The sequence below is a fragment of the Boleophthalmus pectinirostris genome, unplaced genomic scaffold, assembly GCF_026225935.1.
Source record: "Boleophthalmus pectinirostris isolate CB_2022bp ecotype Guang Dong unplaced genomic scaffold, ASM2622593v1 HiC_scaffold_16, whole genome shotgun sequence".
NCBI lineage: Eukaryota > Metazoa > Chordata > Actinopteri > Gobiiformes > Gobiidae > Boleophthalmus > Boleophthalmus pectinirostris.
Window position 1 is genome coordinate 23,037,843 of NW_026571095.1, and position 25,810 is coordinate 23,063,652.

At 38.0% G+C, this 25,810-nt stretch overlaps 2 protein-coding genes across 3 annotated transcripts in view; both read right to left on the reverse strand.

Moving 5' to 3' along the window:
* Positions 1 to 291: 291 nt before the first annotated feature.
* Positions 292 to 21,236, reverse strand: mfsd14a2 (major facilitator superfamily domain containing 14A2). The gene is made up of 12 exons (XM_020929188.2): positions 20,983 to 21,236; positions 19,434 to 19,529; positions 16,272 to 16,334; positions 14,794 to 14,921; positions 13,640 to 13,754; positions 9,607 to 9,825; positions 8,895 to 9,008; positions 6,454 to 6,525; positions 5,867 to 5,979; positions 5,259 to 5,356; positions 2,816 to 2,973; positions 292 to 2,569 (listed from the first exon to the last, which is right to left on the reverse strand). The coding sequence occupies exons 1-12, from the start codon at positions 21,064 to 21,066 to the stop codon at positions 2,357 to 2,359; spliced, it is 1,473 nt and encodes a 490-aa protein (XP_020784847.1). The 5' UTR covers positions 21,067 to 21,236; the 3' UTR covers positions 292 to 2,356.
* A 402-nt stretch (positions 21,237 to 21,638) lies between these two features.
* The window catches only part of myo9b (myosin IXb), a 38,199-nt gene continuing 34,027 nt past the window's right edge, over positions 21,639 to 25,810 (reverse strand). The window contains exons 34-40 of one of the 2 annotated variants that reach the window (XM_020929115.2): positions 25,342 to 25,470; positions 24,610 to 24,715; positions 24,394 to 24,525; positions 23,932 to 24,055; positions 23,350 to 23,447; positions 22,965 to 23,089; positions 21,639 to 22,505 (exon numbers count right to left, since the gene is read on the reverse strand). In XM_020929115.2, the coding sequence (XP_020784774.2) occupies positions 22,282 to 22,505; positions 22,965 to 23,089; positions 23,350 to 23,447; positions 23,932 to 24,055; positions 24,394 to 24,525; positions 24,610 to 24,715; positions 25,342 to 25,470 (938 nt within the window). In that variant the 3' untranslated portion in view covers positions 21,639 to 22,281. Of the gene's footprint in view, positions 22,506 to 22,952; positions 23,090 to 23,349; positions 23,448 to 23,931; positions 24,056 to 24,393; positions 24,526 to 24,609; positions 24,716 to 25,341; positions 25,471 to 25,810 lie in introns of both variants that reach the window. The other variant, XM_055152161.1, reaches the window with a different exon arrangement.

A 25,810-nucleotide genomic window follows, 5' to 3' on the forward strand; every position in this document is an offset into this window, starting at 1 on the left:
ATAGACTACAAGAAATAACAGTTCTAAGCACTTTAGTTTTAGTTCTTTGGATTAAGTCTTGTTAAAGCAGTTTAAGAGGAAAAAGGAGCATATTAGCCTCCACAAAATATTGCAATAAATATTGTACCGTGAGATGTATATTGTTAAAATACTGAATATTGTTACATCCCGAATCATGAGCTTTCCCACAATATCGCAAAAATATCGTAACCGTGAAGTTCATACGTATCTTGAGACTTGGATATCATTACACCCCTATTAAATAATACAAATAAGCAGCAAAGACAGCAGTTTCATTGTACAATAAACCTTTAATAAATAGTCATTAGTTTCCCATATGTACATAATAATAACCACCACTTTTGTTGCCATTTGTCGTTTCTTGGCTAATTTTAGGCACACAGAGGGGGTCCAGGCCACACACCACCACGTACTAAAAACAGGAGTGGCCAGAGCAGGTAGAGTCCTCAGAAATATAGATATCTGTCCCATTTAAACTGACACAGAACTGGCCATTGGGAGCATAAATTATATACATTTGCAAGTATAGATGGTTTTGTACATTGTTTAAGTTGCAATGGTAAAAAAGAAACAAAAATTAGCTTAAGAAATTATTTGCAAATTTGCTTGTGCCCCCCCATATAAATAATAATAATAATGATGATAATGGCATGTTTCAGGGATTGGGATTAAGAGCAAAAACATACGATATTTGGTACATTTTGCAACTCATTTGCGCCAATTGAGTTTATAATCTGCAATAATGAAATGCTTATTAAATCAATGTGGAGAATAGACATTGGAATTATTAACCGTCTAGTCACAAAGATTTTAAATGACCGTAAATTAAATTAAAAGCTATAAAAAAGTAGCCAAAGAAAGTAAGACGAGAGAGAAAATGTCACTCATAAACACACATACAAACACAGTACAAAAACAAACTGAAACGAAAAGTTTGGCACCAAAATAAATTGATTTTTTGAGTCGTTTTTCTTAGTTGGGTTGTACTTGCGGTAAATGCACTTGAGGCATTTTGGAAATTCTACATTATGACAAACCAAATGTAAAAGATCATAATATCCTGCCTCCACTTGCACCTGCACCAACTGTGTGAACACATTGAGCAATAATAAAGGTATGTCAATTCAAAACATACTTTTACAAGCTATTTGAAAGGGCAGGGAGTTGGTTGGGCAATAAGATGATTCATAAGGATAAGGTACATTGTCTTAACTGTAGTTTTGGCTACACGTTTAGTAAATATTGATAAAGATTTGGGTGTTGCTTTTTATAATATTATGCAAGTTTGAAGTGCTACTTTAGGTCACATTCAGGGCAAGTGGAGGGACTTGTAGACTTGTATTAATGTTAGGTCTCCCCCTTCTGGAGAGACTGCTGAACTGCACCAAGTGATATCAACTCTGTCTGTATAGTTTGTTGATAGGTAGATTCAAGAACAAATGATTAGTTTTAAACCATGATAGAATAGAAATAGCATTATATTTACTGTACTATGGCAGCAAGTGCAATTTTCAGGAAAAAACTGTGCGTTAAAATGAAACTGATCCGCTAGTAGCAGCGGATTAGCTCAAAATAGTGAGTTTTTCCAAATAAACTGTATTCTTTAAGCCTAAATAAACAGATATGTGGGGTATGAAACAAAAGGCATACGTTTGTAACAGCTCTCATTGGAGCAATAGCTTAAATACAGAGCCGTCAGACCTCAGTCTTCATACAGGTCATGTCAAATTAATGTTTAAGTCACTTCAAGGCAACAATTGTATCTCGAATAAAAACTTGAATCACAACAAGCCTTCGGTTTTGGACAGAAATATAATACAACCCAACTGTACTAATCTAGAGAATGGCAAGTAAACATTGAAAAACTGTCTATTAAAGTGGTCTCGTCAGCACACCTCAGACAAAGAAGTGTTGTATTTATAGAAAATGTGGTCCAGATCCAGACCTGGCCCTGAACTGGTTTCTCTCATTGGTTTTCCGTATCGCAATGAACTCGAGTTGAGATATTGTCAAATTGTTACACTCCCAATGACTAGACACAGGCGCCACAGAAGATTATGAAGAAATACACTGGGATTTAGTAACAACTGCTTTACCCCACTCACACAAACTGCTGCAGTCCCTTTTCGCACCAGTAGGGGGCATAAACGCTCCACTCTTAAATAACTATCAGAGTCCGGCTCAGTCTTTTCTTCGCGGCCCAAAACTCGCGATTTCAAGCATCATAGTCTTCACCCTGCTTCTAAACAGGCAGCCCCCCTCCTCACTAGAGTCTGTGCGCGGCCTTGTTTCTGCAGGGGTGAGGCATTGAGTAGAGCGCCCCCTGTGGTTGGGGTTATACACTACTGTCCTCGAGCAGTGGTTCTTTGCCCTCTGCGCCGCTCCCCTGAGGGCTGTGGGAGTGGCTCTGGGCTCCGTTGCTGTGCTTCTTGTAGGCGCCGGGTCTCATGCCTGGTCCAGTGTGCTCCGGGATGAACAGCGCTACCAGGAGGGAGAGCAGCACAGAGCAGGCCCCAAACAGGAACGGAGGGCCCGGGATGATGGCACTCTGCAATTACACACAGGGTATTATTTAAATAGAAGTTTCTGGATCTACTCTTTCATTGTAAAAGCATTGTGAGAATATAAACACAAGATATCGCAGTAGTAATTCAAAATAAGTAAGTAGTAATGGGGTACTTAAATACTTCATGTTCATATTAGTTTCTATAGTATGCATTAATAAGGTCATTACTGGACTCCTTTGCTTTTGTGATTCATGCAAAATCCACTCTGGCATACTGCAAAGCCTCACCTCGTCAGTGGGGTTGGCCATGTTGGGTTTGGCACCTTTCTCTGAGCCGTCGGTGTCTGTGAGCTCCACATGGAAAAGGTAAAACACAAAACCGTACAGAGCGGGACCCAAACCATTACACAGGCCTCGGATCCCCGTGATCATCCCCTGCACCACACCTGGAACAACAATGTAGTACAATGTTTTCTTCAAAATAGGCATGTGATAAAATTAGAGCCCGACCGATATGGATTTTGTTGTGGCCGATATGAAATGGATATAATGGGAGTTGGAGCTGCCGATAGCCGATATATTTGCCGATATATTTAGTGATGAAAAAATTCACTGTAAATCTTGAATTGTTTAAAAAACTTAGGTTTGGCTCTAGTGGATTCTAAATTGGGTTTATTTAGGCAACATTTATTGTTGTTCTGACTCTTTACATCATATTTACATACAGTAGATTGGCCTAATGGCATTTTTGCATCACATTCTAGCTACTAGTGATGGGTATTCCAGTTTTTTTTTTTGAAAACCGGCTCTTTTGGCTCGCCTCACTAAAGCAGCTGGCTCTTTCGGCTCCCAAGCGACTCTTGGGATTGTTTTGTTGCAAGCAGGACTAAACCAGAACTGAACCAGGACTGAAAAAGGACTAAACCAGGACTAAAATAGATTTAAACCATGTGTGAAACAGGACTAAACCAGAACTTAACCAGGTCTGAGTGTCGGGACTCGGTTTCTATCTCTCTCCTTCACTCGAGCCCAAGATTAGTCCTGGTTTATTCATTTTATGCTGAACTGCAGCCAAATATGCACTTTTATTTTTTTTATCCTATGCACACGCAGATTTCTGAAAGTTTCGTTTTCAGCCGCTGCTGCTGTCAAACTACGGGTCTACATGCGGCTTGAAGAGAAAAAGTGAGAAAAAGAGAAAACACGGCTCCCAATGAGAAACATGCTCCGGTTGTTCGCTCTAAGAGCCGCTTCGATTGCGACCGACCCATCACTACTAGCTAGTAAATCAACTACCGCTATTAGCCTTTAGCCGTGCGCACAGCGGTAATTAATTATATGCATAAATGTGGATCATTCACACGTCTATTCACAGCTCATTTACATATCAATGCAGGTTCAGTAACAAATATACGGCCAATATAGTCACTTTACAATAGACCAATAGAAAACAGCCTGTTTATGTGCAGGAGCTACAGCAGCTAATCGCTAACAAAACCTAAACTAGCTTCAAAGTCGATGTATTTCTAACACTCACCTCTCACATCACAAGTCTGCACTAATAAATGTCCTTTTAATCCAGACTCAAACCGATTGTCCGTAAAAAGAATATAATCTCAGTGTTGCGCACCGCTGCGGGTGTAAACAAACACACGCGAGTGAAGTGACGTCACTCTGGGGGTGTGTTCAGGGACAGTACAGACACACACAGACAAATTACACCGCAGATAAATACTGATGCGGAGCCACATATGAGGACATTTATCTGTCTGTAAATTGGATTAAATGAACATAATGTAGAGAGTCTAAGCTTTATAACAAGGTATAACATGCCCACGTGAAATATCGGCCCATATCAGCGAGCATATCGGCCGATAGCCGATATGTCTCCAGGTGCCCATATTGGCCGATAATATCGGCCAACCGATATATCGGTCGGGCTCTAGATAAAATGTAACACAAGGTGCACTATGTTCCACAGTATGGCATTAAACACATCTACCTCTAAATACGGGTGACACCACCAGACCAAATTAAGTAAGTTTTTATTTATATAGCGTTTTTCACAGACATATGTCACAAAGACGATTTACAGTTCATTATTCATTCACTCCATACCCGGTGGCAAGCTACTATTTCAGCCACAGCTACAATAAGCTTAAGCGAAGCTACCAATCTGCATCATCGGACCCTCCGACCACCATCAACACTCACACACACACCACTTTCATACTAGGCAATGTAGGCGAAGTGCCTTGCCCAAGGACACAATAACAGTTTGGTGACTGGCGCCCCCCCGTGGCACCTGATTTTCCCAGCGGTCTCACATCCAAGTACTGACCAGGCCCAGGTTTGCTTAGCTTCTGAGACCTGACAGGATCAGGCTTTGACAAGCCGGTATGTAAACAAATACAGGTTAGACCCTCACGTTATGTTTTCTAGGCATTTTGGAGCAATAAAGCATCTGCATAAGTTATGTTTAATGTCACTGTGGAACATTCTCAAGAATGTGGCAAAACAGTTCTGTAGAGTATCTTTAAAGTTATAACAATGGAAATGGGAAGGAAAGTTTGAAACTTTATCAAATATTAAGCATTAAATTTTATTTGAAGGGAAATCTTTTGATCATGAAATGATAAAGTGCTCCTGATTTTCATTGAAAAGCATTTTAAAAGTAGAGTAATAATAAAAAGAACATAAGTTAAAACGTTAAAAAAGAAGTTAAACTGACCCTGTTGGTCGGGGTCGGCATTGCGGGACACAATGGCGCTGATGGCCGGGAAGGTGATACTGGACATGGCTGCGACTGCTCCGGCCGCCCACATCATCCTGAAAGAAACACAACATTTTTTTTTTTTTAAGATGGGGTAAATTAATAAAGCTTTTTTGGGTAAAAAGTTAAATATAATTCTGTCGTGTTTAATGAGTAGTCAAAAATGTCATATGCCCTTTCAATATAGAACACCAGACAGAAAAAAAAATGCAAATACTGAAAATCAACCGGGAGTTGATATCGAAGACTTTGAAAAGTCAGACTATGCTGCAACATGTGAATATACTTCCCTCTAGTGGACAAACATGGTAGGTGAAGTAAAATAGAGCATTTCACTGCATTTTATTAAACCATGTGAACATTTATCCATCTATCCATGCATACAAAATGCAATACAAAATGTTTTATTTGGAAAAAGTACAGACATGTGAAATGAATAACAAAAACAGTGGTTTAAGTGTATGATGTGATGACAGTGCATGTTTGGCAAAACTAAATTCATCAGACATTTCAAACTGTTAGAAGTCAGAGTGTATTTATTGTGCATTTGTGTTGAGGTTACTGACCAGGGCTGAGAGCCGAAGCCGTACCACGCCAGCTGCAGGATTTGGAACCCAAGGCCTAAAAGAATTGTGTTTTTATTCCCTATCGAACGCATCAGGATCCCCAGCACCACGGTCTGCAAACACAATGCAATATAGAGAGCTGAGTCAACACATTATTAAGAGCTAGTGAAAAAAGATTGTGAGGGTGACATGAAATTTTTTTTTTTTATTGTCTTGTCTATTTAGCATTCTGTCAAGCAACTAAAAGCAAATACCTACAAAATAAATACTTGAATTCTATTCTTGGCTATTTCAGATCCTGAAAGGACAGAACAGAAAGAAATTGGGGAGCGAACGAAGAAATATTTAACAAATATGTGGTGAGATTGGAGATATTTAATAGTTTGGACAGTTGCCACACCCTCTTTTAGTCAGGGCATGCTTTTAGTCAACCAAGAATTTCTTAGCAGACATCACAGTTTATTAACTGTTAGTTACATTACCATTTTAATACTCTTCAAACATTTGCAGCACTTTACAATTTAATGACAACAGAAATATAAGCTTAAGTAAACAAACTGAAATAATAGAAATGAGTATCATGTTACCTGTGCCAATATGGAGAGGATCCCCACCACAGCAATAAAGGCAGCCACAGTCTCAGATGTGAACCCTATGACCTAAGGAGCACAAAATACAACACCAGTTAGGACAGGCTCAATGACATGCACATTCTTTTTAGTGTAATCTAGTTTTCGTAACAATTAGTATCTGATTTTGATGCTTTTGACAACAGTATTCCTAAATATTGGTCACTTTATGAAAAAAAAAAAGTTGATTTAACTGTTCATATTATCAATCCACCAAGCAACTTTTTGGTGGACCATAAACAGATAACAGAAGATTTCCCAACGACTTGTTTCAACAGCGATGTTATTGCTTTGACAAGAATGTTCCAAAGTATGGCATTAAACTACTCCATCTCCATGGAAACAAATAGGTGAAGCCACCAGGCATATTTACAGGTTAGCTCTCTGGAGAGGAGAGGCAATCCCACTTACAGTAACAATAATGCTTTTCAAGTTTTTTTTTTCTTGCAGTATAAACATCTATAATGAAATAAATGCAAGACCTGTTTTTAACATCATACTGTAAACATGTCAGGCAAAGAATTAACATGAAAATAAGCAGCCGAAACCTGAAACATTGTCAAATACTTAATAATAATCATAAACCATATCCCATAATTGATTACAGAAGAGCTAAGATTAAAGGACCCATATTACACCATTTCCTGATCTATGCTATAATGTTGTATCCTCAACAAAAACATAACTGGGGTTGTGTTTTGTTTGATTCACACCTGTTTAACACACAAACCCTATATATTTAGGTGTTCTCTCTAACAGGTTCCACTTTGTGATGTTATGTGATAATACATCAAGTGCACCGCTGCATTTTTAAACTTCATACACCCTCACGAGAATCATTTGGATAACCTTAGCCCTAGAATTGCTCATCTCTATTGAACTAAAAGTAAAGGTCGCTGTTAATAAGGTGGAACAGTCTTTTGATATTTAGATATGTAGACAGACTAATAATGCAAGATTACTGAAACACAACTGGGAATATGTTTCTGCAGAGATAACAACATTTTAACATGGCTTAAAGCTCACAAGAGACAATTTTGCGTACTATAGGACCTTAAACTTGACTAAAAATTACCAAAGTGATTACACTAATCTTAAGAATACAGTTTATTGGATAGTTTAGATTAGCAGAGAAATCCAATATGTTGAGTATTTAAACAAGAACAACTTTGACAAAGCGGGAGGACAGATGGGTGTGGTGATGGTAACAGTAAACGTGTTTTTGTGAACATTTACAAGCAGGGCCCCATGCCAAAAGCTGTTAGACTAGTTTCTCTGCTACTGTATATTCTCTATCAGATTTGGTACTTGCAGTTTCAAGTGTTGAGTGATTGTCTGAGTCCATTATGTATTTCTATATCACTTTTGATAACTTATCTTACGTAAACAGCTGTTTTTACATTTTTGCAAGTATGTAATTTTGCTATTGCTTTCTGAAAACCAACTGATCCGAGCTTGGAAACTAATATGTGAAAAAAATTAGTCTGCAATTTTGCGCCACTTATTTGTCCCAAAGCTAAACCACAGCTTCACTTCAGCCGTGTCTGAGTCATTAGCAAGTGGAAATATGTGAAAGCAGTCTCGCAAAGTACTGACAATTTAATGCACGAGGGAGATTAATTTGTCCATGTGCACCAACTCAACTTTCTGTAGTAAAGAAACTAAAATCATAATAATGCAATTCTGTGTGCAAATGAGGAGCAAAACTGTTCTTGCTATTGCCGAATGAGACAGACACCCAAAGAATTAACGAGTGAAAGACTGAACAAGCTCTCATCCTCAACACTGACAGTGCAAAGAAGTGGACTAAGGGAGTGTGACGTCACCCACAGCGTTTGGCTCCAGTCGAATGAAACTCATTGAGGCTACGGGTTAAAGGGGTAAATTTGAAACTTGCGGTCGAAACTCTGCTTCCTAGTGATAAGGTTGCTGAAGTTAACTCCATTTTCCACCCACTGATTTAGCATGGAGTAGGCATATCGCAATTTAGGCAATCAGAAATAAAAAGGATCATATAGAGCGGGATAATATGAACATTTTAAGACCAAAATGACAAGCGTTACAGCAGCAATCACGTGGGATATAGGGGTGATGGTTTTTCAGTGTTAAGTGAATTAGAACCAGAGTTGATGAAGCCAAAAGAGCGCCCATGCTCACTTAGCTAGTTAGTTAGCTATGTCCATTTCCAGTCTAAGGTCCTCAGAGAGAGCAAGAGAGGAAGAGGAGAAACAAGAGAGGTAGATAGAGAGGGTGAGACCAAGAGAAATTAGGAAGAGGGAGAAAAAATAAGAGAGTAAGAGAAGTAGACAGAGAAGAAGAGAGCGAAAAAGATAGGGAGGAAGAGAGAGGGAAGAAGAAAGGAGAAGAAGGACAGAGAGGAGGAGAGAGAGCAGCATTACCTGTTTGAGATAGAGGAAGAAGCTGGAGTACTGTCCAGCTTCAGGGAGGTAGGACAGAAACACTGTGATACAGATGAGCAGCACCGTCGAGTCCTGGCCCACTTTACGCAGAGACTGAAGAGACACAGGGACAGTCGAGTTTAGGAATCAAACAACTCAAATGGGTTTCAGATGATCTCATAATATTCTGTGGGTCTGTAGTGTTTACATTGACTTGGAAATAGATAAAATGACTATGCACATGTGTGGTTAAACAGTGAGAGCATGACTATGACAATGACTATTGAGAGTGATGTCATATTTCTATTTAGGTGGATAATATAGCCAAAAATGAATACTTCAATTTTTTTTAGACTATCCCAATATTCAGACCTGCACTGTAAGAAATGTGCTAAAATGTCTCCGTAATTGGCATGGATGAGGTTCAAGCAGGCACGCCAAGCAAAAAAAATACCACTATAGACCCTTGTTGTTTGGACAATTGCACGGCAAGTTTCTGTTTTTCAATCAGCTCTTCTTTTGGCAGCCTTTTAAAATACTTTCCATTTGTGACAATATACTCAAAATTCAAAGCAACAAGTGCAATACTATTTGTTTTTCAGTTCATACTGCCTACATCTAGTTCCAAATAACAGGATTGGGGACTGTCTGAACCTCTTGATGAAACTGACTGTAGAGAAGTAGTACTCAACAGTCCCAGAATGCTACTCACAGCGAAAGGGTCCGCCTGCTCCCATGAGATAGGTGCCCCCCACGAGGCAGGCCTCATCTTCTCGGGCAGTGATTCGGGGACCGCCACCAAGATGAAGCAGATGTCGAGCAGCGCGATGGCCGTGGCCAAAATCACCACCAAAGTGTCCCCATAGTTCTCCGAGAGGTATGCCCCAATAGCAGGACTAGTCACCAGGCTCCCTGCAAACGTCGCAGACACCTGAGAGGAGAAGAGGGGAGACAAGGACGAGAGGAGGAGAGAAGAGGGGAGAGGAATGGTATGTCAGTAAACTCAGGGCTGCTTCATTATGGGAAAAATAATTAACTAAACTATTTGGTCATAACTGAAATGACTGATGTAGTGAATACTCATCATTTATAAGCGCTATTTATCATTTCATTTGATTTAAAGATGACACATTGGTATAATGTCTATAATGGGGCTGTCCTCATTTCTTTTGCAGAGTTCATTACACCACACATTTACACCAGGGGTATCAAACTTGTGGCCCGCGGGCCAAATGAGGCCCTTGAGATCATTTCTACTGGCCCACAAGATGATTTCTAATTTTTATTGATAGTGGCCCGCTGATAAAATGCATAAGAATTTGAACTACAATTTGCATACAGGCTTGTCAAAGCCTGATCTTGTCAAATCTCAGAAGCTAAGTAAGCCCGGGCCTGGGTAGTACTTGGATGGGAGACCGCTGGGAAAATCAGGTGCCACAGTGGTCCGCCAGTGGCAAAAACATCATTGTGTCCTTAGGTAAGACTTCACCCACATTGCCTAGTACAAAAGTGGAGTGTGCGTGAGAGATGGAGGTAGTCGGAGGGGCCGATGGCACCAATTGGCAGCCACGCTTCCGTCACTCTGTCCAAGGGCAGCTGTGGCTACAATAGTAGCTTACAACCAGAGTGTGGAAATGAATAATGAACTGTAAAGTGCTTTGGGGGTCTTGAAAGGCCCTATATAAATGCAATTATTAATTAATAATGTATTGTGGCCTGTAGTGCCAATTTGGCTCCCAAACACATAGCAGGACAGAGTAAGAGGGACAGACAGTGCTTCTACACGGACTTTCAAACTTACTCCAACCAAGAAACGGACACCAAACAGTGTGAGTAAAAATGCCCCCTCGTCCCGCCCTGGAAGGGGGCCTTTTTACTCTCACACACCTGAGAAACTGTCCTGAGAAAGTCGGACAGCAGATGGCGCTGTTATCCTGCCTCCTCGGGTAGGAAGACAGCACCAAAACCTGAATAAATCAGCTGACCGGACACATCACAGCATCACGTGACCACTCTGAGGAAGACCGCTAGTGAGCAGTCGAAACTGTCAGGTATGAAAACAAACTTTTGGTCTCAAAAAATAACCTAATAACAGTAAAAAAAGTGGACTGAGTACAGAAGCTTCAGAAACAGGCAGGAGTGACTGTTAAACCAGAGGAGCAGCCTCATGAGCTAAGGCTACAGTAGATGGGGAGAGAAGTAATTTCTGTTTAGCATGTACAGTACTTAATGTCTACTCAAAGGTTGATGGTTCATTGCCTAAGTGCCTTTGCAGAAGTGAAGATTGACCCTGGTGCTCTTGTTGAAAATACGTCTGAACTGAAAAACAACACATAGACACTTAACACTGCTTAAAAACCTGTAATAAATCATGAATTTTATTTTTAGAAACTACCATATTATTTTCTTAACCCAACGAGGACCTCTGTCTCGCATTACATATACACTATAAAATAGTATCCCAGTATATTATGATTATAACATATTATAATAATAATTCTGATCAGTTGTAGCCTATAAAAAAATGATATATATGTTATATAATATTCGGCCTCCGACAAACAGTGATTTTATAACTTCTGCTCTGCTCTTCTGCTCAAACTGTGTTTGAGAGCCCTGGACTAGAGAGTAACTTTCTCCTTCTAAATATTCTTACGTGGATGGGGATATATGGAAATACTAAACACACACAACCCTTTAGCATTCACCACCAATGATGTCAAAATGAAGTAGCATCAGTCACCAAAATGTAGTTATTTTAAAACCAATGATAGTGATTTGTCAGTTGCTCATCCTAATAGAATAAAAAAAAAAAAGTATAAGTAAGATGTACACTGTACATCATACAACACACATTTTCCACACACATGAGTGTAGATGATCATAAATACTGACCTAACCCTAACAGATGGAAAGTGATGTATTTTTTGTGTGTTAAATCAATATTATAAATCGTATTGTTGATAGAGATCTAGAATGTGACATAATCTAAAAATAGACTGAAAGCCTGAAAAAGGTTCACTTTTGGCTCACAACTTCTCAGAACACTAGTGAAGAAGCACACAAACATGGACAGCTCGAACACTTTCTCCTCAAAGCCCTGGTACCTCTATACATTAGAGGATGACGCCCACGTCTACAATGAGGACTTCGACCTGGATGGTCAGGAAGAAGGAGGAAGGGGCTCAGGCGTCAACCATGCTAGAGCATATCCAACTATTACCATTTATAAGCATTAATACAAATTAAAAACTATTTAAATGTGTGCTTTGGCCTTTATTTAGTACTTATACATGTTTATAGATTTTTTCCCCAGTGTTTAATTCACAAGCCACCCACATGAATGTACAAAAAAAATTATATAATACATGGTAAAAGAAAGAAAGAGTTTAAAATGGCGATGTGAATGTTCATTTCTTCCCCCTCTAAACTGTGATTTAGTGCCTCCGCTCAATTTCATTTCTCTCCGGCAACTAGGTCAGGAATCAAAATACAATAGACAGTTCACAAAAAACCCAGAAGTGCAAGTTTGAGCACCAGCCAATCAGCGAAGAGCCATGCATTCAGTGTTGCCAACGATTCCCAAGATCGAGGATTTAAAGCCAGCATAAAGAGAATGTTTGGTGAATTTCATCAAGGGGAAAGGCTTTATTGCCCTTCTTTCTACGGGATTTCGTAAACGCTTAATATACCAGTTAGCCAAATTAGCGGCGCTTTACATACGTCATGACCCAATAGCAGCGACTGCTTAAATGATAAAAAGTACCTGCCTACCGTCGAGCGAACAAATTCCAACACTGCGAGGTCAGATGATTTCTACAAAGTGAAACCGGCAGATAAATCAGGCTAATGATTTATTGCCTGTTGGAATCAAATGTAATGAGAGAGAGAGGTAGGGCTGAACAATATATCTTAAACACATTGATATTGCAAATAATCAATGATAAATACAATACAAAGTTCTCCGTATGAAAAGAAATGAGAGTTTTGAAAGTAGATGCAAAAAGGGCAGATTTTATTCACAAATTCCTTATTGCGTACTCCTTTAACCCAGTTTGGTCTTGGTATAAGTTTTAATTTTACTTAACTTATTGCGTCAAAAAATGTAAATACCGATATTGCTATGATATAGTTTGCGATACAACAAATACTTACGAAATATCTATGTCTCATATCATGCAGCCCTTATAAAATGTATCAGACTACATTTCATTCAAGTTTATTCTGTGTGAGGCTGCATGATAGTTTGGTGGTCATATATAATGCGTTATACAATATGTGGCACCCGACAAACATTGATTTTGTAACTTTGGCCCCTGCTCCAACTGAGTTTGAGAGCCCTGTTTTACACTATTTAGCCTGGTACACCAGTCATATTCGTTGAAATAAGTAGTTTTGGTATGGTGGCCTACCTGACCAGCATTAAGCTAATATTTAACATTATTATAATAAGTTAAATATTTAGAAACACAATTTAGCAGGACAGGGAGGACTCTTTTTCATGACAAATGGTGAGTTTCACGTCAACAACTATTTCCCTCAGCACAATGTCTGTGCACCTAAACAGTCAGCATGCAATGATGGCCTCTTCATATTAAATAAAACAATAATATCCTCCACAAACAACTAAATCCTAAACCAAGTCTTATTCTGCATACAAACTGCTAACCCTGAACAGATTAACAAAACATAAATCACAAACCTAGATATTTCACAAATCGTGACATTTGAAAAGTCTGACTCACCAGCCCATATGCTGTACTTCGCTCGTGCTCCTGCGTGATGTCGGCCACATAGGCGAAAATGACAGAGAAAGTGACTGCGAATACGCCAGACATGGAGATGACAGCAAAGTACCACCTAGAGGAAAAAGGACATTTAAATTTAAAGATGTACTAGGTAACTTTTTCAGATAAAGGTTTGCCAAATGCTTGTCATTCACAATGAAAGAGTTTATTGCTTTGCCTGAAATGTTTCCCAGTATGGCATTAAGCTTGTCCATCTTGCATGGAAAAGAAAATTGGTACTTGTAAAACTTGCCTCCACCACTGGTTTAGCTTGGGGCGAAACGCTGGCAATCTAACCTGCTGCTAAAGCAAGTGGGAGTGACCTTTGGGAAAATGGCTCCCAGTTTGTCTGTTATTAATGTTCATATCTGGATTGAGGGACTAAATAGAGAAATAAAAACACCAGGATCATGGGCCTGACCTGTAACTTGGCTTGTCTCCATGGAGATAGACAAGTTTAACATTGTGGTAGCAAGTAAGCAGTGAAGAGAAATCTAAACCAGAAAAGTTGTGCAAGGCAGTTTTTAAAAGTTATAACATTTATATACAATAAAGAGAAACAAATTGTGTGTTTTGATAGAAAAATGTACTGCTATTCTACACTTATCCTCCATTTTCTTGTTATGAAATTGTCTGCAGTTGGTGAGCAGTCAGTCATGTTTGTTGTGCTCTTGTGGCAGAAAACAGTCATTTGAATTGAAGCCCAAACGTTTGCTTAAGGGAGTGGACCATTTGTTTGGCTTATTGAGAAATGGCAGTCTTCATCACTGACCTCCTCCTCAGCTGTAGTATTTGAGTACAGCTTTGCATAATGTTGGTTTTAAGGCTTAACACAGGTTAGAGATGCAATGATAGTTATGCCCTGATTCATGTAACGAGATGAGTTTAAAAAAGTGACAAAAGATTTTATACATCTTTGGTATCAAATTTACAATGGCAAATATCAATAAATATAACATATCAAAAATATTTACTTATATTTCAGGTTTGTTATAAAAACAACTACAAAAAAACAACAACTTTAAATCAGATTTGTCCAAGACCAAAAAAAAAGAGAAACAATTTGAATTTTGAGAAGGCAAAACAACATACAGCTTTCTCTCGACACTTACCAGGGGCTGATCTTCATGAGTGGGATGGGTGCACAGGTGAAAAACACCGTTAGCAGCAGAAAAGACTTTCGCCCCCAAACGTCAGACAGCGCCCCGATGAGAGGAGCGCTGAGGAACGAGAGCAGGCCCTACACAAAGAGAGTTCATCACAGGTTACGTTAGGGGTTCCCAAACAAACATTCAACTGACCAGGTGTAACAGGTCACTGCAAAACCAAATAAAACCAAAACTTCAGTTTGTAAAACATTTAAAACAAAGTAAAATTGTATACGAGTATCTTATTGTGTTATTTTGAAGAGTAAATTTTAGAAAAGGATTCATCTTTTGTCATTTGTTTTTGTGATCAAGATGTTTTGGCACCCATCCAGAAGCCATTTTCAACTGATGGTACTGGCCTGAAACACTGCTAATTTATCCTACTCTGGATACCCAAGTTCAACCCCACATCAATTGAAAAATTGCTTCTGAGTGGGAGCCGAAACGTCTTGAGTCCAAATGACCATCAATAAAAGCTTCTCTATGATGAACCACTCCTGAATGAATGAAAGATTACACTGTCTCATTATCAGTTAGAAAAAAAATGATGAAATACGGTGCCAGATTTTTTTTATTATATCAACTTTTTGCCTTTGTTGGGATATAATAAATATACATCTACTGCATCAAATCAAAAGGACATGTTTGTAGAGTTTAATCAAATTCACACGCTGTCTGCATACATGGGTTTTATCAATCAGTAACCAAGATGCACTCAATCAATATAAGTACTGATTGAGTTATCAGTAATTTATGTTATTGTTTATGGTTAAATTGAACCTGATTAGCCCTATGTGCAGACATTAGCCGGTTATATATGTAAGCGTTCCACACACAGTATAGCTCTGTGTTCCTCTGAGTGTCCAGGCAGTGCAGACTGTGCCCTCACCGTGTTCAGGGTTCAGATGAAATTCAAACAATGTCAGACGCTGCGTCACTGAACATGATCAAACATGCTCAAAACCCTCAGACCTAAAATGGACTAATTACATCTGTGCTTATGTATTTAGAGCTTTGTACAGATCACATACGCAAAAAGTACTATATATAGCTCCTTTTCAACATAATAAACATTAAAGGGCGTGGCAAAGTAATTCAACATGTGTTATTTGGTTGTTTTAAAAAAACATAAAAACATACACTATGATACTACATGTCAAATAAATGGAGGTCATGTCCACCTAAAATTGTTGTATTTGGCTGTTTGTCTAAAGAAACTTTCTTATTAAAGACAATTGCAAGCAGTGTATCTCAGATGCAGAATTAAGTGCAATTAAATAAAAATTGCAATACAATTCATTAGCTTCAATTAGATGCATTTACAGTCCTGTAAAAACTACAACCTCATGTAGTCTTGCGTATAAAGTCCTGTAGTGTAGACCCTTTATTTATAGCATTAGTTTTTCTGTTTATATTAGAGCTGTCAAGACACTAAAACATACCTTGACTCCATGGATGAGCCCGTTCATCAGGAATGTGTGCCGGGGGAATGTTTGGCGTAAAACCTGGAAAAGAAACAAAAAGACAAATGAGACACAAACCAAAACAGAAACTACAGCCATCACTTTCTATCCAATGGCAGTTTAATTAGAACTGACAAAAAATTAAATATAAAATTACATTTACTACTGATCAAAATTTAAGGAAGCATCAGCCCTTGTTTAGTCTTGATTCAGTGACATTTTTCAAAACGACAATACACACACGCAAGATAAAAAGTAAACGGTACTATAGAGAAAGCACATGCATTTCTACATTGGACACTGCAAGCCGTCTCACGCTATTAGCATCAGTCTACTTGGCTTTAATTTATTCTGACAGGCCATCACCTTCAGATAAAAATAAATGTGAAAGTTAGTATTTTTATGTGAGTTGTCATGGTGACACCTAACTTGCATTTGTGAAAAATTACAATCCATTTATTTCGATAAATTTACTCTTTTTTAACTGGTAAAAATCTGATGCAAGAAAGGTAAAGTAAATAAATAAAGTAAATTAAAAAAATGTATTATTGCCATACAATGCAAAATGACCAAAAGTCCTCAAAATGACGCCTATAAATGGAACCCATGAATCAGCAGCGACTCTCAATAATGATTAAAATGGAAGACGGCAATGTTTGTTAAGGTGGTTTACTTTTTCCATCATTGTTCAGTTTGGATTTTTAAACAATTTCTTGGCCTAAAAATAAAGTAATTCAAGTCATTTTGGTCAATATACAAAACACATTTCACAATGCCCAGTACAAAGATGACAAATACCTCATTCTGCTATAGTAACATTATAATAACATGAGATTATTTTATTTTATTTTTTTAAATTATGTCAACTCCATGAACTGAAAAGCCAAGAAAGTGATGATGATGCACGGTGCAATAAACCAAAATGCTAAAATGAGCTTTCAATGTCTGTATAGATCCATAACTCCAGAGATGTGGTATCCGATGCCAAAAATCAATGCCTGGATGGTTTACATGTTGTTCAGTTCAAAGTCTACAGTGAGGAGTTCATTGACACTAGTTTCAGTTTAAATTCAACACTCTGCTTATAGAGTGAGCCCACTTTATTTCTCCGTTTTTCTGTTCTTAACCTTTTCATTCTGTTGCTCTTCTCTCTTTCTATAACTCCCCCGCCCATATCTCTTTGTCTCTCTCCTCTCTCTCATCGATGATTAGTCCAAAATGCAAATACTGCCTCAGTCCCGGGATCTTCAGGCCTAACGAAGCCCAGCTCATTAGCGCTGAGGGCTGCATAAACAATAGTGTCCTCTTCTATTGGAGGAGCAGCTGCAGAGCCATTGTACAAAAGGCTTGTCCATGTGGCTCACAGATGTCTGCTGATCTGAGCTACAGGTTAAGGTTATTCCACAAAAATATGAAAATGACTGCCACATTTACTTTCTCAAAATAATTATGCATTTGAACAAAAACAGTTGAATCATTAGCTTCATTATTGCTACAGTCTACAGAATAGAGGTGGACAATATCCCCAAAATGTTGTCATAATAATCTTGTACTTAGATCAGAACTTAAGCCAACTGCTGCTAATGAAGGTTCCCACTTGAATGTGATTGGTTAAATCCACATGTCACTCACTCATTATGACTGAGGGTGATCAATAGGAGGGCAACTTGTTGAACATTAAACAGAGAATCACTGAATAATAGAAAATATGACCAAAATAACAAATAGTCACAGCATTAACTTGTTTTTTTTGACTCAACTACAACAGAAAATAAAGAAGTACTATAGTACTATGAGGAGGGATAAACAAAGCACTGACAAGCAACATTCCATTCATAAATAACATTGCTGCAACTAATATGACCTCTTTCTCAAACTAACTTTCAGATTTGACAGAAACATATTTGTGTAGAGCCAGAACTATAAAACACTGAGGAATTGAAATCTAAATTGAAACTGATTGTGTGGGTTATTGTTTCCAATCAAATAATCTAAATATCTAAAAACAAGCTACACATTATAATGGCATTGGAAATCATACATACAATTTGAGTTGCTGTAATAATCAAATAAAAAATTATGTTACTATTCAGATAACAGAAATATCCTACTTGTATTAAGTTCAGTTCATATTTCAGTCTTCTTTGAAATGCTCAAGGAGTTGTTTACAATGTGCACTGTGAGCTGAATCCTACTTTAAACATAAATCTCCATACTTGTCAGAAGAAAATGCAATTATTTAAAATTATGCAGCCCTACCTCTCATTCTCAGAAGCATAAAAAAACTACTTATCAATTCAATTGTACAATTAATTGAACATTTTACTCAACAAATAAGGATCATGGCTGCCAACATAGTTTCAATAGAAATCAGTGGGTAAAACTAGCTTACATAGTTTGCTTGTCTTTCTATTGCACTATAGCCTGCACACACAGACCAGGCAGTGACCTCCTGATAAGCCCTTTTTAACAAAGACCCACAGCTCTCACAATGCCACCGTTTGATGCCCTTTTCATATTTCTCTCCCATTAGCGTCCGGCAATAAACATCGGCTAAACAACACAAACATTCAGACCAGAGCCCAGCACAAAGCTAGCGTCACTCAGAGCCATTTGATTAGCCATTAAATTATTCATAGACAGTAATGGAGCCATGTGGTTCCAGTCAATGGGAAATGCCACCTTCCACCTCTGCTTTTAGAGAACAAAAATGTGTAGGCCTAGACATGTAACTGACACTGTAAGTTGTATTTACATAAAACGGTACAAATGAGTGCATTTTGTAGACATAAGGCTCGCTAGATAATTTAGCACCAAAAGTTACCACACTTTTTGATTTTGATGATAAATGACTATTAAAGACACAAAACAAATTCCCAGTTTGTATAATCGCAAACCATTAATGATTTTCTAATGCTTCTAATTGGAGTTAATGTTTTGGTCGCTGGTGTACTGTTGTCCCCAGTCAACAAAACTGTCCCAACTCAAAGAATGTTGAAAAACACTTATGTTTAAAGACTTTCACATTTGCGGTTTATTTACTAATTAATAGCTTAAAATGGTTTTCCATAAACCAAGTCCACAGCCTCAAGTGTCTCCACCTGGATTTGTTTAGCAGCTTTTGATAAGTATTTTGCTTACCGTGAGCATCGGGGTGGTAAGGAGACCCCATGCAAAAAACTCCAGGAAGATGACCACCACAGCATGGTAAACACTGGGCTCACCAATCCCCTGCGGCTAAAAAGAACAAAGAGAAAGAGACAAATACGGATATATGGTTAGCATCAATGTGCATTTAATTGGGAACACATTAACAGCACAGCCTAAAACTCTCAAACATTAAAATACACCGACAATGACATAATTATTATGTTACAAATCTAGCAACAGTAAAGTAGACCACAGCCAACCTAACAAAAGGCATGTATAAAATGACTGTATCATTTGATACTCTGTCAGTCTCTTGGGTAAAAGTTGGATAAGAGGTTGAAAATAAAAAAATACATTTCTTGATACAGTTGGCACACAAGCAAAGAAATCCTATGTGACAAAAACCCCACACTAAATTGTTTATGTTGTTACCATAGAAAAGAGGAAGCTGCTACTACTCCTACTACAACTACTTAGTTCTACATCAGATTTTACCATTGAGCAGTGGGCTACAAGAGGAAGTGGTTGAATTACTAGTGGCTGAAATAAAATTAAAATGGCGATGGTGCTCACAAACAGAAATATCAAGGAAAATACAAACATACTAACTAACTAAAAACTAAAACAGAACAATTTATTTATTCATAGTTTTATTGGGATACACAATTTGCATCATTGGGCATAGCTGTCCTGATTGTTGCATAACAGTCACAGTATTTGTTGCAATCTCAAGCATTATACCCACGCTTTGCCAACAACCCAATTTGGGACAATCGCTTCTCTCTCTCTGTAAATAATACACACATTTTGAATCATACATTAGCAAAGAAGCATAAAATACGTTTATGGGACTGATTATTTGCCTGAAACATTTGAAGACATTTTAGGAAATTCGTAAAATGAACAAACATAACGTTGAAACCAACCTGCTCCCAACTCTTATTCTCCAAACTGATAAACTCTACAAACACAAAACAGCCCGAGGGAGATTCATTCACCTCAAACAGGAAACCTACACGTTACAAGGCACATTCATGGTTTAGTTTGTATCAAACTACAGTAAACACATCTTCTGTCGCCAAAACAAAGCGGTGAAACGAAGACAACAACAGCAGTGACAGTCTGGATAAATGTCTACAGATGTGACAGGGAAATAAAATCAATGTAAACACATGCTAACGTGCTATGGGCAGCTTTTTTCAAAATCGGACGGAAGCAGCAATGTCAGGTGTATGTTTTTAATTAATTCGCTGGGTTAAGGAAATAAATACTCTTGATAAACGCTAAAAACGCAGCTTCACTGACATAAGCCAGTTCACATCACCTGAGCTGACGTGTATGCGCTCACAGGCCGCTAGCATTAGCCGCGGCTAACACCAGTGCACACCCAGCTAACGGAGAAAACTGCTGTCGGATAAAAACATCCCCTAAATGAACATCGATGCTCTGCTTCATTTACCCGCGAACGGACCGATACAATCACATCTTACTGGGTTCATGGCAAAGCAAGTTAACAAAGATAAATAAATATTTAACTCACACTTCCTCCATCTTTTATAATAATTTTCTTTGCAAGAAGAATGCTGCGGTTTAGCCGCTTTTTCTTCTTCTTCTCCCCAGTCATCCTTAACTTATGTCCATTCTTGGTGTCATTGGTCCATCGTCGCACCTACTCAAATAAACAAATACTCAACACAGTCTTTATTCTTCTCATAACAGCTCGGTGCTCGGCTCCAGGCAGTTAGCATCAAGCTAAATGGTGATTTCTCATCTCAGCCACTCGCGTCAGCCCGTCTTCCTGAACGGGACGTGGATCCGCCCATCCTCCCCGATACGGCCCGCTGATTGGCTGCTCACTCATACCTAAACTCAAACTCGGCCTCTAATTGGCTGTCAGGACCTCAGCGCTCCACATACTCAGAACGAGACTCACGCGCGCTCCGCAGGCTCGAGTAACAATGAGGAAATCCTTATATGGAGCCAGTGTTTTCCACTGAACAAAATGTACCAATATTTCCACGAAACTTAACTACATTAATATTTCAATAGCTTCAGTGTGTGTGACGTAAACTAAATAATACATACTGTTATTTATATTTCAGAAAATAGCTCCCTGAAAGTAAGCTCTCAGAAAACTAAATACAATTAAATTAAACGATTGAAAACATATAAAGTATTATAAAGCGGCAAGACAAGAACAGGCTGTCTTTTTATTTTTCATTGTGTCTAGTGTCAAATTCCACAAGAACTGCATAGTCTGTCTGCTTTAAACAGTTATAGCTTATATAGGATGAAGTGTGATTTAATAACCAGGCAACAGGAAATTGAGAAAAGTGTTCAGTCACATTAAAGGCAGCAAAATGACATAATGACAACGTCATTAATTACATTAAATAATAAAGACATTTTATAGAAAATTAAAATGAAATTAAAGCCCCATAAAACAAGACATGTTAAAAAATACACATTTAATACAAAGACATTATTTCCCCACACCACAACAAATCCTATTTAGTACCAGAATTTAATTAAAGATGCACATGCTTGTTGCTTGACTGTAGTATCCCTACATACGTATTAGTAATCATAAAAGGTACTGTACATGAGTTCCTTATTCTTTTCTGGCTTATTTAAAATCACATTTAGCATTTATAAGATGCTGAGAAGTCATAGTAGTTTGCACTTCTTTATGTTTCACTCCAGAAATATCTGTGTAGGGCCTACTGTTAAATACGCATTTTATTAGCAGCGTCTCCACAAACATCCCAACAAAGTGCAAGTTTGAGTCGAGAGTTATATTATTTTTTTTTTTTGTTGTTTTTTTTTTAATGTGCATAAATCAAGTTAGGTCTTCATCTTCCTCGTCAATGTAGGGGATGTCCAGATGGTCAAAACTCCCTTGTTTTTCTATCGTTGAATATTTGTTTTTTGTTTTGGGGGAAGATTCAGCAGGTAAAAACTCAAATGGTTCATCATCTGTTTGCACTCTCAAACTCCTCACTCTCTGCGACAGGTCTGTGGGTGAGTCAGGCTTCCTGTTTGACAACCGTAAAGTCAGCTTCCCTAAAATTTGGACAAAAGCATACACAATATTACTGTGAACATTTAAAACTACAATTAATACATGATACATAAAATAATAGCATGATAAAAGCAGCCAGGAACAAACATCACATTTAAAAGCAACTTGTGTTAGTTTATAAATGATCTTAGAGTAATTTAAAAGGCATGTGGAAAACTAGTGATTTGATTGTTAGCAGACATTCTTGCCACATTTAGTCATTACTGTTATTAGTACTAGTAGAGTTATCCTTACTTATTGTTGCCTCAGGATTAAACAGTGGTCAAACTATTTTGAATTACTGGATTATTAGATTATTTGGAAAAACGGAAAAGAAAACACATCCAGTAAGCAGTGAATTAACACTTGATTGTGTGATTTTCTGAACACATTTTAGTATTGAGAAAATCACAGATCAAGAGATTTAGTAGCAAAGGCATGTACCGTACCTCACTACTGACCTTCCGATTCAAGGCTTTTCAGACGGTCCTCGAGGCTCTCTGTGCTCATCGACGAAGCTGAATCCAAATTATCATTATCAGAGTGCTCCTGCTCCAAATCGGGCAACCTGCAGGCCAAGTCCACCCTGGAAAATAACATATATTACACCTATGGCCAGTCATAACTATAGCAATATTTATTTTATTTCATTCATTCATTTATCCTTAATGCAACCAGTGAGGAGCATTAGGGGACTGCAGTTAAGCACCCAGGAACCTTCTCCCGATCTCAAGGCTGGATCTTAGAAGTTGGAATTAACTCAGATAATTCCTCATAATGTATTTTTTACTGAGCAATGGTTTGTTTATAACAGGATCTGTTCTACATAAATAAACTGAGTCTTACTTTTCTTGTTTGATCGACCTGATTCTATCGATGAGCGTCTTTTCGGTTTCATCAGATTCTATCAATTCAGGCACATCTGGTTGTGGTTTTTCAACAATCTGCAGAGACACAAGAAATCATAAAGGTTGTTCTCATTTTTAAACACTGCCCCCAGTTTGGACTAGCAGACAATGGCAGAAACATCAAGCCATGTACATTGATGTAATAATATAGAAAGTTCATTTAGCACGTGTTGTTCATTTCTCATTTATAAAAACAAAACTTGGTATTCCTACAAGTCTGAAATTGCTCAATTTTGAAAAATTTCATATTTCTACTTTTTTGCCCCACAACTGACTTTAATTGCTTGTGATTACATTTTTAATCATGCGATAAGTCTTAATGGCCACTAAATAAATGGCCAGTAACTAGTATTTCAGACAGCAGACATGTCAAATGCAAGAATATCATACAATTTTACATTTTAGTTTAGTTTAATAATGCAGTACACCAGAATTTTTCTGCCCATAATTCTTGGAAACAAGTCTATGTCTACCAGATGTTGTGCAGCAGTGTGGGGAGTGAATTTGTGCTTTGCCCCACCGTGTTTTGCCTGCGGAGATGAAGTTCTTTCACTGCCAGGGCCTCTGCATACTCCAACTCCTGAATGTTTTGCATCATCTCTTTGTATCGTCTGAACTGTTCCATGATCAGGATCTCCACACACCTGTAAGAAACACATAGATTTAACTATATTCATTTTTAATTAAAACCAACATTTTAAACCTTCTGTTTGTAATGAGAGTGGCCAACCCAGCCCTGCTGTATTTTCATATATCACCACAAGATAACATCTACATTACTACTGTCTGACAGTGTGCAAGATTTGGCCCGACACAAGAAAAGCAGCGACCAGATTTTGACACTGCCTTTACAAATGCATAAAACAATCTTTATGAAACTACAAATTATTTAAGACTGCAGTTCAAATTAAACATCCCTGTCACTGTTAGACAATAAGGATAAGTGTATACAGGGCCTTTAGAGCATTACACAGTGGCCTACATTGTTATCTTGGCTACGTCCTTCATGCCGAGCAAAGGGTCATTCGAATCTGGAGAGCGCAGGACACACGGAGCAAAGACAATGGCCAGAGAGCTAGGAGACATTTTATTGTGATCTTCCTCTTTGGCAACTCTAAAATACACAAGAAATAAAATAACAAGTTATTTATGATCTGGAAGTTTACCAAATGAAACAAACAGATGATTTTTGTTTTACTTGACAAGGTGAAAGATTAGGCGCTCCAGTGTGTTGTAATTAGAAGGAGGAAGTTCATCCACTTTTTGATAGACTGCACGGATTCGCTCAGATCTCTCTGGCAACTCTAAACAATGAATAATAAAACAGATTAATCACATGAACTATGAAAATGTCAAATACTGTCAATAAACTACATTCACAGACTTAGACTGTATATAAATGGACATAGTTAACCTGGCAGCCGCAGCGTTCCAAATAGGAAGTGAGCATGGGGATGTTTACAACTCCGATCACTTCGACTCCAATTGACTTTGCATTGAAAAAATGTCACCCCTCTCTCTGTAACTGTTGCAGTCTTAAAATGTCCATATTACCCCGGTCTACATGATTCTGGAGCTTTTATTTAGCTACTTTGTCTGTAAATAAATTCTTATTCCTGTAGAACTTGGCTCCAAATTCACTCCTCAAACTGCTAGCATCATGAGCTTCATGTAACTGGAGCTGTTGGTACGTCACAGTCCCTTCATCCACTTCTTTATACAGTACCGTAAATGTTCACAAACTAGGAATAATAAATGGTATAAACTTGAAACTGTGGAAATATAGTAAAAGCTGGAATATGCAAGTAAAGTAGAAGAATAATACAAAACTCAAAACCTCATTACATACATTGGAGAGTACAACACATGTTTATGATGTTAATTGAAGTGATATTGGATAATACATTCAAATGTATGATCATTTACTCACCGACAGCATGTAAAAAGTCATTGTACAGGGCAAAGGTCATCAGAGGGTCAGGCAGTTCTCGGAGCCAGCGTTTGACCAGGCCTGTGATGGTGTGGATCGGGTAATTGTCCAAAGAGGCAGCTTCAGGATCTGTAACACCAAAGAACAATCATGCAAATAACAAAATTATAGAGTCAGAAACAGCGTCCAGATTAATGTATAATTTTGAAGTTTTTATTGTTATTGTTATAGAAAAACAACACAGTAATGTTTAAAGCATCAACACTGCATAGTGTTGATGTAAAGCGCTAAACCACATAAACCACTTTCTAAGGAATTACTATTTACTCCTATGTCTATAGCTAAAAGGAAAGAGATTGGTGGGCAGCAGTTGCTCAATGGTCTGTAGATTTTCCCATCAACCCAAAAGATGAAGGTTCAACTCCAGCTCTAAGGCAAATGTGTCTACAGAACTAGTTTACTATTTCCA